The sequence below is a fragment of the Erythrolamprus reginae genome, chromosome 7 (assembly GCF_031021105.1).
Source record: "Erythrolamprus reginae isolate rEryReg1 chromosome 7, rEryReg1.hap1, whole genome shotgun sequence".
NCBI lineage: Eukaryota > Metazoa > Chordata > Lepidosauria > Squamata > Dipsadidae > Erythrolamprus > Erythrolamprus reginae.
The window spans coordinates 35,737,736-35,755,671 of NC_091956.1; the positions used below are offsets into that span (position 1 = coordinate 35,737,736).

The following is a 17,936-nucleotide window of genomic DNA, read 5'->3' on the forward strand; positions in this document are numbered from 1 at the left end:
CAATAAAAATGATAGGGAAAATATATAAATTTCTCATTGCTCATAAAAATATAGAGTTGACTTTAAAAGATACTATGATAAGATGGTGTAGAAATATTGGTAAGGAAATAGACATAGATACATGGGAGAAAGTTTGGATCAATAACTGGAAAATGACCAAATCAGTTTCATTAAAAGAAAATCAAATTAAAATGTTCTATAGATGGCACCTCCCACCAAATAGGATAGCAAAAATGTTTCCCAAAACATCCCCAGTATGCTGGAAATGTAAGAAGGATATAGGAACCTATTACCATCAATGGTGGACATGTGGTAAAGCTAAAATATATTGGAAGATGATTGAGAAAATATTAAAAGAAATAATAAAGCAAGATATAGATAATACCCCGGAATTTTACTTACTAGGTGTTACAAATCAGACTTACAAGAAAGAAATTCTTTATTTAATTATACACATATTAACCGCGGCTAGAATAATATATGCGCAAAATTGGAAAGGGGAGGAAATCCCCAAGGAAGAAGAGGTTATAGCTAAAATACTAGATTGCGCTGAAATGGACATGATGACAAGAAGATTAAACGATCAAGAAGATACTAAATTTTATGAAACATGGAACAATGTTTATAAATGGATAGATAAGAAAAAATAAGATATACATATTTATCTCTAGTTAATTTTCTGCATTTGTTTTTACCTGGGTGATAACAATATTAATACTAGTTTAAATGTATTTTTTGATGATTATGACATAGTACTTTATGTATAAGTATAAGTAACATACTAAGAACTTTGATGTAGAATAGTTGAAATTAGCTTAAATGTTTGGTTTGAAGGTTTGATGGTATTTTACCATAGCAATTAAGATTATATTAAAGGTAATTCTTGATGATTATGTTATACTAACCTTATCTAACATTTACATCGTATTCAAGATCTGTAAAACTTTAACTCAAATTTACTAAATTTTTTAATACTTAACATATATTCAATTATGTATTCTTTTTCTGTATTTGAATGTATACTTTCAAAAGAAGCGGGGGAAATACACCCCCACTTTATGTTTATTGTTTGTATGTGTGTCTGTCTATTTTATGAAAATTAATAAAAAAATTGAAAAAAAAAATAAAAAATTAGTAGTACGTTTTTACAAATTCACCAATATTCTTCCAAGATGATTTTTAAACGTTAACTTCTAGTTCCATTCTAAATGAAAAACATCAATAATTGTATCCATTTAGCCGCTCTCCCCAATTTCTTGAACTCCTTTTCATATAATCCATAAGCAAAAAGTAACAAAAGATTTTTCCCTCCGGCAGCAATGCTCAATTTAACAGTCACTTCTTCTTGCCACAACTCCAGCACAAAAACTTACATTCCCTTTTCTTTTCCAGATGACTTCCAATTCTTCAAGCAACTCTTTCTAGCACGCAGTCTCCTCGGCTAATGGTGGCTAGTCGCCTTTGCATGGTGGAGGCTCCAGGTCTGGTCAACCCTGGGGTTTGCCGACCCCAAACAGGGACCAAACCAAGTCCTCTTCTTCTCCTCTCCTTCAGGGAGGTTTGGGCCAATTCAAACTGAATCGGCACTCCCAAACAGTGGGGATTCTGCGATTCTCTGCAGGAGCGAGAGAACCACTGCTGCCACCATGGTGCTGACCATGCCCCTTTCTGTGATCAATAGTTAAATTGATAGGTTGAGTCATGAACTTCAAATGAGTCTGGACAACAAAACGCAGCTATCGATGGTCTCAACTATGATGGGAGGTGTGACTGGACATAAGGGTATGGCATGGAATTGAGCAAAAGTCTCTACTAAAGCATTAGCAGGGAGGTTTTTGGGTGTTGTTTTAAAAATTACCTTGGTTGCTAAGGTCAGGTGTGTCAAAGGTCTTGAGTCATCTTATGTAGAGCTGGAACTCAGTTTACTTCCTGTCCGGCCTAACATTTCCTTTAGGCCGGGCTCTGGTAATTTCCCGGTAAGGTGGCCTGGACCTGTTGAATTGGGCCGTGGGTTGGGATTGAAGCAGGAACTGTGGTACCATGTTTCTTCTGAGGACAAGAAAAAAGGAGATGTCTAGCCTCTCCACAATACAGGCACAGGCCTTCCACTCAGCATCTAGCTTTTTCAGCTTCATTCAGGTGAGGTCTTGCAGTACCTAGGTCAATCGGCTCATCTCTGGCTATGACAGCTGGGTGGTTCCCAGGGTCTGCTGACATCTGAAAGGCACATCTTGGCGGCGGGCTGGGGCCATTGGTTTGGAGTCTTTGGTGTGGAGCCTGCACTGGTCTGTAGTCTTCCATAAACTGGCCTTAGTATCTGGTCATACGGGTCTGGGTAGATCGCATTCTGGTTTTGATGTCCAAACACAGCTGGTAGAGGTCGGGAGTGTATGAGGAGCTGGGTTGTGCATAATCTCAGTCAAAAATGTTGGCAACAGGCCATCTTGGAACATTTCCATCAGTGCTCCCTCATTCCAGTTCAAGGGCACCACTAAGTTCCAAAATTCAGAGATATACTCAGAGATAATCTTGGTGCCTAGCCGAAGTTGGGGTAATTGTATGATGGCATTCTGGGCACTCATAGGGTCAGAAAATTCACGTTCAAGCAACTGGCAAAATCTGGGATAATTTTGTAGGATTGGGTCCTGATGTTCCAACAATGGCAATGCCCATTCGGGTGCAGAACCTTTGAACAAACTTATAATGAAAGAAACCCTCATCTTGTCTTGCGCAAAGTCCACTGGGGAGGAGTTGAAAAAATTTCTGCATTGATTTAGAAATGACACGAGTTGGTCCCATTCCCCCAGGAATGCTGAAGGTCTGGCTAAATAATTTTTGGCTCTCGGCTGAATGATAACCTGGGGCGGGACAGGAGCAGCAGCAGCAGCCTGGTTTTGTGGTAAAATGATGATGTGGTTTTGCAAATTAGCCTTCGGAAAGGGGCGGCATACAAATAAATGAATGAATGAATTAATTAATTAATTAATTAATAATAAAGCTAATAAATCATTCTGCAAATTGGCCATGACGAAACACTCGGCTGGATTCCTGGGCTTTCATGCAACTGTTCTGATCAAGCTAAGCTTCTCCAAAAAACTCTCTTTTCAAGGCTTGGATTTTCAAAATAACAGGTCTTTAATTTCTCTTCCACACTGGAAAATTGTCAAGGTTACAATACATTATGCTAAGCACATCTTGATCTCACATGCTGGGTTTTACAAAGCAGATGAAAGGCTTCTCTAATGAGCAGATGAAAGGCTTCTGGCATCTCCTTATCTCTGGGTCATGTTAAAGCTATTTTCATATGGATTTATCATGAAATATCACTTCTCGGGAATTACGTCCATTTTCAATATGCAGTTTGCCCGAAAGCATCCTTCTCTTCTGGCATATTCAGGATGTGGCGCCTCAATGGATTTACACATTATAAATTAGCAGATTCAAAACTTTTCCCCAAACGTCTCCCTTTCTTTTCTCTAATCTCCTAAATCTTGCATCCAACCATGGACTGCATTGTTCTGGTTTCTGGTAGAACTTTAGCTATTACAAATATCTCTTACTAAATGCAGTATTTCATAAACAAAGAAACTCCATCTTTATTTCTCTTCCCTTCCGTATTCAAAATACAGTTCATACTGGCACATTCCTCTTCCTCCCGTTATCTTTCTTAATTGCATTCCTCATACATTCCCCCCAGCCTTCTCCGTTTAACACTCATGGCATGATTCAAAACAGCAGAAATTACTGTAAAATAACACAGCATGCATTTGCTTGCTTGGGAGCTGAATGGAAATACCTTTCATTTTAGCCCTACAACATTGAAACTCCACCCTTCTTCCCCACTGACGTACCAAATACATCACTCCAGTATTTAACCCATTCCTCCCCTTAATATCTTCTTCCAAACACCTTTTCATTACATTTTTGGACCCTTCTGAATTTAAGATTGACCCAGCGAATTGGAAACGGTCGTTGAGCCAACGAGAGTCCCGGTTGCTAGTAATGTCCAAGCATCATAGTGGAATGTGAAGGGCAGCGTCTGGATGGGAGAGAGCAGGACCAGCAGGGCCTGAGAGTGGGGCCCGAAGTGGAGAGTCAGAGGAGACTGGCAGCAATAGCGAGCGATGAAAAACAGGATGCACCCACATGGAAGAAGATAGAGTCAAATGGTATGTGACAGGATTGATGACCTTTTCAACAGGGAAAGGCCCAATGAAACATTGATCCAGCTTGCGGTGAGGTTCAGAAGAAATGTATTTGGTAGAAAGCCAAATTTGATCACCAACAGTCAATGGGAGAGTGTCTGTGCGGGAACGGTCAGCAAAACGTTTGTAGTCTTCTTTGGCTTGAGTTAAGGAACGTTGGACGAGTTGGTGAACAGGATGTAACTTGTTGAGAAAATAAGCATGTGGAAACGGCGAATCAGGAGGAGTGAGCAGAAACAAGTGGGGATGTAACCTGTAGGTGGTGCAGAACGGTGTGGTCTGCGTAGAGGTATGTTCAGAGTTATTAAAGGCAAACTCAGCTACAGAAATATATTTGGACCAATCGTTTTATCTGTAGGTGCGCTGTGATTTTGTCTGTAGAGATTCGACGATAAGGGATGAAATGAACCATCTTGGTTAACATGTCCACTACTACAAATATAGCAGTGAACCCTTGGGAAACAGGTAAGCAGGTGAGGAAGTCCATAGAAATGGTACCCCAGGGTCTTTCAGGTGTAGGTAAAGGTTGCAATAATCCTGGAGGGGGTCCAGTGGTGGCTTTGGCTCGGCAACAACGGATACATGACTTAACGTATGTACTGACATCATGGCGGAGTCTGGGCCACCAAAAGGTACGAGGAATGAGGCATAGGGTTTTGAAGAGGCCAAAATGGCTGGCGGCGGGATTATCATGACTGGTTGAGGATGAGACCTCGGAGTGGACCTGCGGGAACGTAGAGCAGGTCACGGTAGCGGAGCAAGTCCTCAGCGACGGTCCATGGAGAATCAGGTTCCAGATCTTGTTTCCTTTAGGTGACAAAGGGGTCCTGGCATTGCGCTTCCCGAATTCTTTGGTGAAGATCTAACGCAGTGTGGGTGGCTGCGATCGACGCAAGAGGCAGAATGGTACGAAGCGGCACAGGTTTGTGGTTTTGGGTGTATTCAGGTTTGCGTCGTCTTGTTTGCTATCCCACTTAGAAATGTAGGTAATGCGGAAGTCGAATCTGGCAAAGAAGAAGGACTATCAGATTTGTCTCTGGCTTAGCTTCCTGGCAGTTTGGAGAAATTCCAAGTTTTTGTGGTCAGTTCTGACCTGTACTTGGTGATGGGCTCCTTCCAGGTGATGTCGCCAGGTCTCAAAAGCAGTCTTGATTGCTAAAAGTTCCTTTTCCCAAATGGTATGGTTTTGCTCAGGAGGTTATAATTTCCTAGAATAATAGGCACAGGGAAATAAAGGTCCGCCGTCTTGACGTTGTTGGAGAAGTATAGCTCCAATATCAGAGGTGTTGGATAGCGGGGATCAGGGTATTGGAGAATAGGTTCTTGCATGAAAGCTTTTTTGAGATTAAGAAAGGCTTCTTGTTCTTTGGTGCCCCATTGAAATGGGACATTTTTCTGGGGAAGGTGAGTGAGGGGTGCAGTCAAGGTGGCGAAGTTAGGGATGAAGGTTCGGTAGCAGCTGACAAAACCCAGAAATCATTGGACATCTTTGGCTCGAGCTGGTGGTTGCCATGTTTGCAAGGTGTTGAGTTTTCGGTGTCCATGGTGATGCCTTGAGGGGAAATGACATGGCCTAAGAAGTCGATTGCCATTTGGAAAAATTGGCATTTTTCTAACTTTGCATAAAGGTGGTGTTGTTGGAGGCGTTGGAGTACTTGTCATAAGTGGTGTCGGTGAGTTTCTAGTGAAGGAGAGTATATCAAAATGTCATCAATGTAGACGATCATGAAGTGGTCAATAAAGTCTTTAAAGATCTCATTCATAAAATGTTGGAATACTGCAGGGGCACTAGTAAGTCCAAGTGAATTAAAAATGGCCATAGCGGGTGGCAAAGGTGGTCTTCTATTCATCGCCTTGACGGATGCGAATGAGGTTGTAGGCCCCTTGTAAGTTGATTTTGGTGAAAATGGTTGCTATATGGGTGGCAGTCCATGAGTTCCAAGATTAAAGAGAGAGGTTAGCGGTTGCGAATAGTAATGGAATTGAGTTTACGATTGTCACAGCAAAGTCTAAGGTCTCTGGTTTTCTTTTTGACAAAAAGTTCTGGGGCGGAGAGTGGTGAAGAGGAGGGTTGGATGAAACTTCTGGCAGGGTTCTGGTCAATAAAGTCTTTTAAGGCGGCTGATTTGGGTTGAGACATTGAATAGAGGCATCCAGCAGGAAGTTTGACATCGGGTAAGAAGTCAATGGTACAGTCGTAGGGTCGGTGGTGGGGTAACTGGTCTGTTTCTTTCTCATCGAAAACATCGGTGAAGTCAGCAATCTCTGGTGGGAGAGTGCAGGCGAGTTCGGGAGGAAGTGGAGTAGTAAACGGTGGACGGATGTGGTCGACACATTGTAGACTTGGAAAGGAAATTCGGTTTTGGGACCACATGATGTGGAGATCGTGGATTCTGAGCCATGCTAAGCCAAGGACCATAAGAAATTGGAGGCCTCTTGTGACATAAAATTGAATAGGTTCTTCGTGGTGTTCGATGGTTAAGGTAAGTGGTTGGGTCTAGAATTTGATTGGTCTGGACAAGAGAACTCAGCCATCGATGGTTTTAACAATAATAGGAGGTGTGACGGGGCACAATGGGATGGCATGAGAACGAGTGAAGGTCTCAACCATGAAGTTGGTGGTGGGTCCAGAATCCACTAAGGCAATAGCAGGGTGGGTTTTGGGTGGGTTTTCTAAGTTCACCTTAGTGGCTAAGGTCAGGTGTCTTGACGGTCTCATTTCCTCTGTCTTATCATTGTCATTTGGTTTGGTGCCTGCCTGGGCTAAGGTTTGCTTTAGGCCGGGCTTTGGCCGTTTCCCAGCAAGATAGCCTGCACCTGAAACACCGGCATGGTGTTCGAGACTGGAGTGGATGGAGTGAGACGTCTTCTCGGAGGGCAAGTTGTTATCATGTGTCCAGACTCTTCACAATACATGCATAGACCTTCCGCTTGACATTTGGCTTTCTCGGCTTCACTCAGGAGAGGTTTGGCCGTACCGAGATCCATTGGTTCCTCTTGAGCGATGACCACTGGTTGGTTTCCTGTGTCTGTTGGTGTCTGGAAGGGACGTCTTGGCACGGAGTTGAAAAAGTTGTTTTGAAATCTTTGGCGTGGAGCTGGCACTAGTCTGTTTCTCTCTCCAAACTGGTTTTTGTATCTGGCGGCACGGTCCTGGGCAGATGAGAATTTAGTCTCGATGGTCAAACAGGTCTCGTAGAGTTCATTTAACATGTTAGGTGTTGGTTGGCGTGCCATCTCATGCACAATTCTGGGTTTCAGGACATCTTGGAACAGTTCCATAAGGGCTTGCTCATTCCAATTCAGGGGTGTGACTAGTTTCCGGAAGTTGGAGATATACTCCGAGATGGTCTTATTGCCCATGTGAAATTTGTGTAACTGAGTGATAGCGTTTTGTACATGCATGTGGTCCTGAAATTTTTGTTCAAACCTCTGGCAAAAAGCAGCATAATTTTGCAGGATTGGATCCTGGCCTGCTAAAAAGGGCATTGCCAACTCAAATGCAGCACCTTTACACAGACCTATCATGAAAGAGACTTTCATAGCATCCCTCGCAATGTCCTCAGGCGATGAATTGAAAAAGTTCTGACATTCTTGTAGAAATACATCAAGTTTATCTCTTGCCCCTGTAAAAACGGATGGCTTAGCTAAGTAAATCTTTGGCCTTGATTGAATGATTACTTGTGGTTGCACGGGGGCTGCGCCTTGAGTTTGTAATGCAGTGATTTGCACCTGTAAAGCATTTGTGTTACCATTTGTGCTAACAGTTGAACATCATTAGCTAAATTGCCCATGCTGAGTTGGCTGGTTGAATTTCTTAATTAATTCAAAGGTTGGGAGTTTCAACACTGTTCTGGTTTCTGGTAGAACTTTAGCTATTACAAATAACTCTTACTAAATGCAGTATTTCATAAACAAGGAAACTCCATCTTTATTTCTCTTCCCTTCCGTATTCAAAATACAGTTCATACTAGCACATTCCTCTTCCTCCCGTTATCTTTCTTAATTGCATTCCTCATACATTTCTCCCAGCCTTCTCTGTTTAACAAGATTTATATACTCACAGCATGATTCAAAACAGCAGAAATTACTGTAAAATAACACAGCATGCATTTGCTTGCTTGGGAGCTGAATGGAAATACCTTTCATTTTAGCCCTACAACATTGAAACTCCACCCTTCTTCCCCACTGACCCCCTGACGTACCAAATACATCACTCCATTATTTAACCCATTCCTCCCCTTAATATCTTCTTCCAAACACCTGTTCCTTACATTTTTGGACCCTTCTGAATTTAGGATTGACCCAGTGAACATCTGATTCTTCCTCGCTAGATTCTGGACTCATAGCCACATCCTGTGGCTGCCTCCCACCTGTTCTACTATCTGTAACCACTAATTCATAAACTATATCTGCATCAAAGTCCTCAATTTCTTCATCATCCTCCAACTGACCAGGAGTATGTACAATAGTCATCTACCCTCCCCCCCATTCTCTGAAGAAGAACTGTTTCCCATGCTAACGTCTAACTGATTTTCAGGTACGCTCTCATCTCCATTGCTCTCCCCCACTTCTCTTAAATCAGGGTACATTACAGCTTTTGTCTCTTCGTCATCTGAATCTGACATTCCTGGAGGCTGACAGGGAACATTCACAACATACCTAATTGACTCCGCATCTCAAAATCCAGCCTCAGCAAGGAATGATCTGACCATGACAAAGGAAATATGTCTATACCCCTTAATACCAGATCATTACTCCACTGCCCCAAAAGAAATACCAAGTCAATCATGTGTTCACCACTATGAGTCGCACCCTGAATTACCTGGGTCATGTCCATCATTGCCTCAGAGAATCAGAGGATTCACAGAGTGATGGCAAGTTGAAATTCCCCAGGACCATGAGCCTAGGGAACTCCACTGCCAACCTGGCTGTGGAGTGCAGGCAGGGCAACATAGCTGGGAGGCAGGTACGTTAACAACAAGTCCAACTGAACTCCTGAGTTCAATCTCAAGATGATGGTGGTGGTGGTAGTGATATTATTATCATTGTTGTGAGTGATCCTTGTCAGCCTCAGGAAATGTCCAATTCTGAAGATGAAGAAAAGGGTGTCTTTGTTTATCCTGGGTTAGAAAGATTATCAGATGACGGGAGAAGGCACCGAAGAAGATAGTGATTTTGATCAGCCTCAGGTGGCTGAAGTTACCATGCAAAGTGAATCTATGTCAGATAGTAATGGGTTATCAAAATGTGAATGGTTAAATCCAAGATACAGGAGAATGATTAATCGCAGGGAAGAAGTCCAGGAGAAAAGGTTTTGAATCTGCAGTTAGAGAAAAAGGTGTTGAATCTGCAGTTAGTACATCTGTGTATTGGAAATGTCATTTCCTGCAGAAACAGGAAAAGAAGCTTTGTTTTGGACAAACTGCGCAAAAATATGGTGTGTTTTATTTAGCCTGTTTTCTTTAGATACAGAAGAAAGTCTGCTGTTTGTTACATGTTGCTGGTAAGCCTTCTGCTTATATGTAGAGATTTATAGCCTTGCTTCCTATCTAGTTTGGAGTGGAAAGTTAATTGGGTCATAAAGCCATCAATCTTCCTGCCACTATTAAGAAAGCCCCCCAGTCCTGCATGTCAGCTTGTCTGCTACTAGAATAAAACCAGTGTGTGTATTTTGAACTGCTGAAAGAGAAAATAAAGAGTTTATTGTTGTAATATCAAAGCCTTGGAGAAAATTGGTGGATATCAGTAGCCGGGACCAGAACAATTACCAACAATTTAGAAATTTGTTTATAAAATCTCCTCATCAAAAAACAATAAATGTTTTATACAACAAGATGCTTTATTAATTTCAGGGTTTTCTGCAGGCTTGACCATTTTTTTTAGTGTCTGTTGATGTGGGGAATATACAGTGGACCATTTGGTAATACAGTATCTTTGGTAATGTACCTATGAGAAAGGTACTGTATTTTTCGGAGTATAAGACACATCTTTTTCTTCCCTAAAAGAGGCTGAAAATTGAGGTATGTCTTTTACTCTGAATGCAGCTTTTTTTGGAAGCTTTTTCTCCCCAGCCCTAACTAGGTGCTAACGATCTTCCTAGCTCTTATCTTGCAGTTTGTATCATTGTTACTGTCTGCAAAGAATTTTTTCCAAGCTCTAAATCTTTGCAGAGTTTTTTTCATTACTCTAACTTGCTCCAAGTAGTCCTAACCAGGTGCTAATGATGTTCCCAGCTCTTACCGCTTGCAAGCTCTCATTGTTACTCTCTGCTAAGAATGTTTTCCAAGCCCTGGTTTTGCAGTTTTTTTCCATTGCTTTAACTTGCTTCAAATGTTTCTTTCCAGCCATAACCAGGTGTTAACGATTTTTCCAGCTCTTACCAGCTTGCAAGATCTTTCATTGTTACTCTCTGCTAAGAATGTTTTCCAAGCCCTAAGTCTTTGCATTTTTTTTCATTGCTCTTCTTGCTCATAATTTTTCTTTCCAGCCCTAACCAGGTTCTAACAATGTTCCCAGCTCTTACTGGCTTGCAAGCTTTGTTACTTTCTCCAAATAAGGTTTTTTTTCGAGCCCTAACCAGGGGATAAAATAATGTGCTGAAATTGATCAGACTAAGGATGCTAGCCAGATGAATATCTGGTAAGCAGATTCTTTTCCCTATTTTCCTCCCCAAAAACTAAAGTGCGTCTTATACTCCGGTGCATCTTACACTCCAAAAATACGGTATGTTAAGCAGAACATTTAAAATAAAAATTGATAAAAATTTCTTTTTTTTCCCTATGATCTTTTGCCTCCTTTTCAGTTTTTTATACTTGGCTCCAAAAGTACTTTAACTAATTTTCATTACTTCAGATAACATGTGTACTAATGCTTTGAAAGCTCAGAAGCTTTGTATAAAAATTTCTGATTTATAAAATATTTTGTTGTCTTAAGCCTTTCTATGGTTTCAGACTTAGAGTTAAGATGTATAGAATAAAATGTGAGATGGTTATGAATTGCTATTCATTATTCATTTCATCCATACAAAATTTTGATTTACAGAAATTTAACTAGTTCTTCTTTGAGATTGTTTTACTATATAGTATGTTCTTAGTGATGAACAAGGGAATCAAAGCTGTATTGAAAAATACATTACAGGAAATGTAGTGATATTTGTTAAATAAAATATATTGTGGTATATAAATTAATAATCTCCCAAGGAGAAAACAGATACAGTGGTACCTCAAGATACGAGCTGCTCTACATGCGAGCATTTCCAGATACGAGCTAGGAAGGAAGAGACATTTCTGTTCAAGTTACGAGCTCAAATTCGGGATACGAGCCGAGCGTCCACTAGGTGGCGCCAGAATCCTTGTTTTGGAATTCTGAGGGTTGAAGTCCACTAATCTTAAAACCGTCAAGTTTGAAGATCCCTGAGTTAAGCGTTAGAAGTGCAAGGGTCTTCAAACCTGGCAAGATTAAGGCTTATAGACTTCAATTCCCATTCCTAAAGTAGCATGATTGGTGGAGGAATTCTGGGAATTATTATTATTATTATTATTATTATTATTATTATTATTATTATTATTGCTTTCTTTTTCTTGCTCTTTTTCTTTCTCTCTTTTACCTTCCCTTCCTCTATTTCTTCTTTTCTTTCTCCTTCCCACCTTCTTCCCTCCCTCCCTCCCTTCACTCATTCCTCTCTTACTCTCCCCTTTCATAAGTTTCCTTGCTTCCTTCCTCTGTTCCTGTCCCTTCCCCCTTTCTTTCTTTCTTTCTTTCTTTCTTTCTTTCTTTCTTTCTTTCTTTCTTTCTTTCTTGCTCTTTTTCTTTCTCTCTTTTACCTTCCCTTCCTCTATTTCTTCTTTTCTTTCTCCTTCCCACCTTCTTCCCTCCCTCCCTTCACTCATTCCTCTCTTACTCTCCCCTTTCATAAGTTTCCTTGCTTCCTTCCTCTGTTCCGGTCCCTTCCCTCTTTCCTTCCTTCCTTCCCACCCTCTGTCCATTCATTCACCCATTCCTCTCTTGATCGCTTAAAGCCGGTCCCTGGTGCAAAAAGGGTTGGGGACCTCTGTCCTACAGGATTGGGTGGCAGAGAAGTTGAACATATGTAAATTTAAAAGTTTAAGAAAGTTTACAAGTTAAGTGAAAGAAACTTCATTATTCATTTATATGTACATGTACATTTCTTCATTAAAAACATGTCTTTTTGCATAATTTAGACTAACTTTGTGAGTTTTTTGAGGGCTGGAACCAATTAAAATTATTTACATTAATTCCTATGGGGAAAAGTCGTTCGAGATAAGAGCTGCTCGACTTAAGAGCGCAGGTCCGGAACGAATTAAACTCTTATCTCGAGGTACCACTGTATTCACTTTTTTTTTCTTTTTTTCTTCCAGATAGTACAACTGAAGTTTTTACAAACATTTATGTGACCAGTTTTGGACCAGTTTCAGATACTGACATGGTAAGTATGGCAATTGAAATAACTTCTGAGATATATATGATGTTATGCCTGAACTGAAGCAGAAAAAATATCCAGCTACCACTGCCAGATTTAGGCATAAGATAAACAAAGTGTAGGACCTCATATTCTGCAGATCTTACAAAATTTCAGAATTGATGGGAATGGATGGATGGATGACAGTTTAAATTTTTATGTGGCTTCTATGCGTACTTTAGTTTTTCAGATATTGTATAGCAAATTTTGTGTAGTTTTAAAATGGACACACACAGAGGGAGAGAGAGAGAGAGAGAGATTTTAGAAAGTTTTAAGTTTTAGAAAGTTTCAGATGGAACTCAGAATGTGAACTCCGAGTCCTCATAGAGGGGTGGCACACAAATCTAATTAATAATAATAATAATAATAATAATAATAATAATAATAATAATAATAAAAAAAAGGTGAAGCAAACTAAGGACCAGTACAGAAAAACTGTAACTCAATGTCATATGGACAGTTGGCAGAACAAAGCATTGCATGACCAGTTCTTGGAGAAGATTGAAGGCAAAGTAGATAAAGAAAAGACCTGGTCATGGCTAGAAACATAGAAACATAGAAACATAGAAACATAGAAACATAGAAACATAGAAGACTGACGGCAGAAAAAGACCTCATGGTCCATCTAGTCTGCCCTTATACTATTTCCTGTGTTTTATCTTAGGATGGATATATGTTTATCCCAGGCATGTTTAAATTCAGTTACTGTGGATTTACCAACCACGTCTGCTGGAAGTTTGTTCCAAGGATCTACTACTCTTTCAGTGAAATAATATTTCCTCACATTGCTTTTGATCTTTCCCCCAACTAACTTCAGATTGTGTCCCCTTGTTCTTGTGTTCACTTTCCTATTAAAAACACTTCCCTCCTGAACCTTATTTAACCCTTTAACATATTACAAGTGCAACACTCAAAAAGGAGACAGAAGGACTGATACTGGCAGCACAAGAATAGGCCATTAGAACAAATGCTGTCAAAGCCAGAATTGAAAAATCAACAGACAATCCAAAGTGCAGACTCTGTAAAGAAACAGATGAAACAATCGATCACATACTCAGCTGCTGCAGAAAGATTGCACAGACTGACTGCAAGCATAGACATGATGCTGTGGCACAGATGATCCACTGGAACTTTTACCGGAACTGCCATTTCCCAGTGGCAAAGAACTGGTGGGATCATAAGCCCGAAAAAGTGGTCAAAAATGAGCAAGCAAAACTACTGTGGGACTTCCGACTTCAGACGGACCGAATTCTGAAGCATAACACACCAGACATCCTGATTGTGGAGAAAAAGAGAGTATGGATCATCGACATCGCAATCCCACGTTGCAGAATTGAGGAGAAGCAGCTAGAGAAATTAGTGAAATACGAAGATCTAAAAATCGAGCTTCAACGACTCTGGCATAAGCCAGTGAAAGTAGTCCCAGTGGTACTTGGCACGCTGGGCGCAGTGCCAAAGGATCTCAGTGGACATTTGAAAACCATCAGAATTGACAAAATCTCCATCTGTCAATCGCAAAAGGCTGCTTTACAGGGATCGGCAAACATACTTCGCCACTACATCACGCAGTCTTAGGTGCTTGGGAAGCGCCCGACTGGTGATGAAATACGAAATCCAGCATAGTGATCTCGTTTGCTGTGTTGTATTGACATAATAATAATAATAATAATAATAATAATAATAATAATAATAATAATAATAACAATAATAATAATAATAATAATAATGTGGACCTGATCCATGTATTTAATCAAAAAACCACAGAACACAACTGACCAAAAGACAAATCTGAGGCCTTCACTTCCTCAAAAACTATTTTCTTATCTTTACCAAAGGCTGTCCTGATGTTGTGTTTGCGGAGAATTTTACTGATTTTATCTGTGGTGCCTTTGGTGTAAGGGAGGAGGGCGATGCCATTGTCCTGTTCTGTGTCTTGGTTCTTGGGGGGTGTCTCTTTTTGGATTAAGTTGTTGATTGCCTCTCTTTGGAATCCATTGGAAATTAATGTATTGCTTTTTTCTTTTCTTTTTTGCCAACAAGCGGGGTGATTTTTTTCTCCTTCTTTTTCTCCCCCCCCTTTATTGGAGGGGGGATTATTTTGATTGAATTATAAATACAGTGATCCCTCGAGTATCGCGAGGGTTACGTTCCAAGACCCCTCGCGATACTCGATTTTTCGCAATATAGTGGTGCGGAAGTAAAAACACCATCTGCGCATGCGCACCCTTTTTTCCATGGCCGCGCATGCGCAGATGGTGTTTTTACTTCCCCACCTGGGAAGACCCAGGGAAGGTTCCTTCCGCCGCCCAGCAGCTGATCTGCTCGGCAGCGCCGCAGCAGCGAGGAGCCGAAGATCGGGGTTTCCCTGCCGCCCATGCAAAGGGGAAACCCCGATCTTCGGCTCCTCGCTGCTGCTGCGCCCGCCGCTTGTCCGCCCGCCGCTTGTCCGCCCGCCGCTTGTCCGCCTGCCGCTTGTCCGCCGCCTGCCAGCCCGCCGCCTGCCAGCCCGCCCGCCACTTGTCCGCTGCCTGCCCGCCGCTTGTCCGCTGCCTGCCCGCAGCTTGTCCGCCCGCGGCTTGTCCGCCCGCGGCTTGTCCGCCCGCCGCTTGTCCGCCCGCCGCTTGTCCACCCGCCGCTTGTCCGCGGCTTGTCCACCCGCCGCTTGTCCGCCGCTTGTCCGCCCGCCGCCTGCCCGCCGCTTGTCCGCCCGCCGCTTGTCCGCCGCTTGCCCGCCCGCCGCTTGTCCGCCCGCCGCTTGTCCGCCCGCCGCTTGTCCGCCCGCCGCTTGTCCGCCGCTTGTCCGCCCGCCGCTTGTCCGCCGCCTGCCTGCCCGCCGCTTGTCTGCCCGCCGCTTGTCTGCCCGCCGCTTGTCCGCTGCTTGTCCGCCCGCTGCTTGTCCGCCGCTTGTCTGCCCGCCGCTTGTCCGCCCGCCGCTTGTCCGCCCGCCGCTTGTCCGCCGCCTGCCTGCCCGCCCGCCGCTTGTCCGCCACCTGCCCGCCGCTTGTCCGCCGCATGCCCGCCGCTTGTCCGCCGCCTGCCTGCCCGCCGCTTGTCTGCCCGCCGCTTGTCCGCCCGCCGCTTGTCCGCCCGCCGCTTGTCCGCCCGCCGCTTGTCCACCGCTTGTCCGCCGCCTGCCAGCCCGCCCGCCTGCCCGCCGCTTGTCCGCAGCCTGCCTGCCGCTTGTCCACCGCTTGTCCGCCCGCCGCTTGTCCGCCGCTTGTCCGCCGCCTGCCTGCCCGCCGCTTGTCTGCCTGCCGCTTGTCCGCCCGCCGCTTGTCCGCCGCTTGTCCGCCCGCTGCTTGTCCACCGCTTGTCCGCCCGCCGCTTGTCCGCCCGCCGCTTGTCCGCCGCCTGCCTGCCCGCCCGCCGCTTGTCCGCCGCCTGCCCGCCGCTTGTCCGCCACCTGCCCGCCGCTTGTCCGCCGCCTGCCTGCCTGCAGCAGCAGCGAGCAGACGAAGATCCGGGTTTCCCCGCCGCCCACGCAAAGGGGAAAGCCCGATTCGTCTCCTCGCTGCTGCCGCCGAGCAGATCAGCTGCTGGGCGGCTGCAGCAGCAGCGAGCAGACGAAGATCCGGGTTTCCCCGCCGCCCACGCAAAGGGGAAACCCCAGCTCCTCGCTGATGCGCCCCGCCCGCCCGCCCGCCGCCCGCCAGCAAGAGGGGGAGAGATAGAGAAAGAGAGAGAAGGAAAGAAAAAGATGAGAGAGGGAGGAAGAGAGTGTGAGAGAGGAAGAAGCAAGAGAGAGAAAGAGAGAGAGAAAGAAAGATGAGAAAGGAAGGAAGAGAGTGACGTCATCGGGTGGAAAAATCGCGATATAGCGTTTCGCGAAGAACGAGATCGCGAAAATCGAGGGATCACTGTACTTTTTGTAGATATTGATTTTGTCATTGGGTACCTATACCCATTTTGGTTGGATTATAAATATATTTTCTGGATGTCTATTTTGATATCAGGTTTCCATATCCAGCTTGTTTGGATTACAAATATTTTTTGTTGATGCTTTTGGCATCGGATTTTCATATCCATTTGATTGGATTTTAAATTGTTAATTGGATTACAAAATGGCTTCAAAGAAGATACCCTATCTTTTTTCCAGTATTTCTACAACAACACCAGCATCACCAAGCATTGGACAAAAAATGGAGACAGCAGAAGTTAAAAATATGTTTCAAACCTTAGGCAAAGATCTTAAATCAGTCAATGAGAATATAAATCAAATGAAAATAGAAATGAAAGAAGTCAGAGGAGTCAGAGAAAAAAAATGAACAACATATTGAGAAAGTGGAAGAAAAGGTAGAAAGACATAACAGAAAAATGAATGAATTGATGGCATTTAACAAAAGGCAAAAAAGTATCACCACAATTTTAGAGATGGACAGGTCTGAATTTTATTTAGGTTTTCAAAACATTCTAGATGATAAAAGAAAGAAATCTTAATGGTGGAATAATGGAAATTTTGGTAAATGCTATGGAAGAAGGAAAAGAAAAATTATTAAATGATATTGATGACGTTTATCATGTACATACCAGATATGCAATGAGACACAATTTACCAAGAGAAGTACATTTAAGATTTACCAAAAAGGCACTTACCGTATTTTTCGCTCTATAAGACGCACCTGCTGATAAGACGCACCTAGATTATAGAGGAGGAAAATAGAAAAAAAATATTTTGAGCCAAAAAGGGGAGAGGAAGAGAGGAAGGAGTGAAAGAAGGGAGGGAGGGAGGAAAGAAGGGAGGAAGGAAAAGGAAAGCAAGAAATGGAGGGAGGAAAGGAAGGAAGGAAAGAAAGAAAGAAAGGGGGAAGGGACAGGAACAGAGGAAGGAAGCAAGGAAACCTATGAAAGGGGAGAGTAAGAGAGGAATGAGTGAAGGGAGGGAGGGAGGGAAGAAGGTAGGAAGGAAAAAGAAAAGAAGAAATAGAGGAAGGGAAGGTAAAAGAGAGAAAGAAAAAGAGCAAGAAAGAAAGCAAGAAAGAGAGAAAGAAAAAGAGCAAGAAAGAAAGCAAGAAAGAGAGAAATAAAGAAAATGAAAGAGAAATAAAAATAGAGAGGGGGAATGAAAGAAATGGAAGGAGGGAAGGAAGGAGAGAAAGCAAGAGAAAGAAAGAAAGCAAGAGAAAGAAAAAAGAATGAAAGAGCAAGAGAGCAAGAGAGAAAGAGAAAGAGAGAAAGAAAGAAAGGCAACTTCAAAGAAAGGCTCACTGAGCATCTCTCTCTCTCTCTTTCTATCCCTCTTTCTTTCTTTC

At 42.9% G+C, this 17,936-nt stretch overlaps 1 protein-coding gene across 1 annotated transcript in view; it reads left to right on the plus strand.

Annotated features, from left to right (window-relative positions):
- The window catches only part of LOC139170318 (gamma-aminobutyric acid receptor subunit alpha-2), a 302,125-nt gene that overhangs the window by 112,044 nt on the left and 172,145 nt on the right, over window positions 1-17,936 (plus strand). The window contains exon 4 of the mRNA XM_070757344.1: window positions 12,587-12,654. Within this exon, the coding sequence (XP_070613445.1) occupies window positions 12,587-12,654 (68 nt within the window). The remainder of the gene's footprint in view (window positions 1-12,586; window positions 12,655-17,936) is intronic.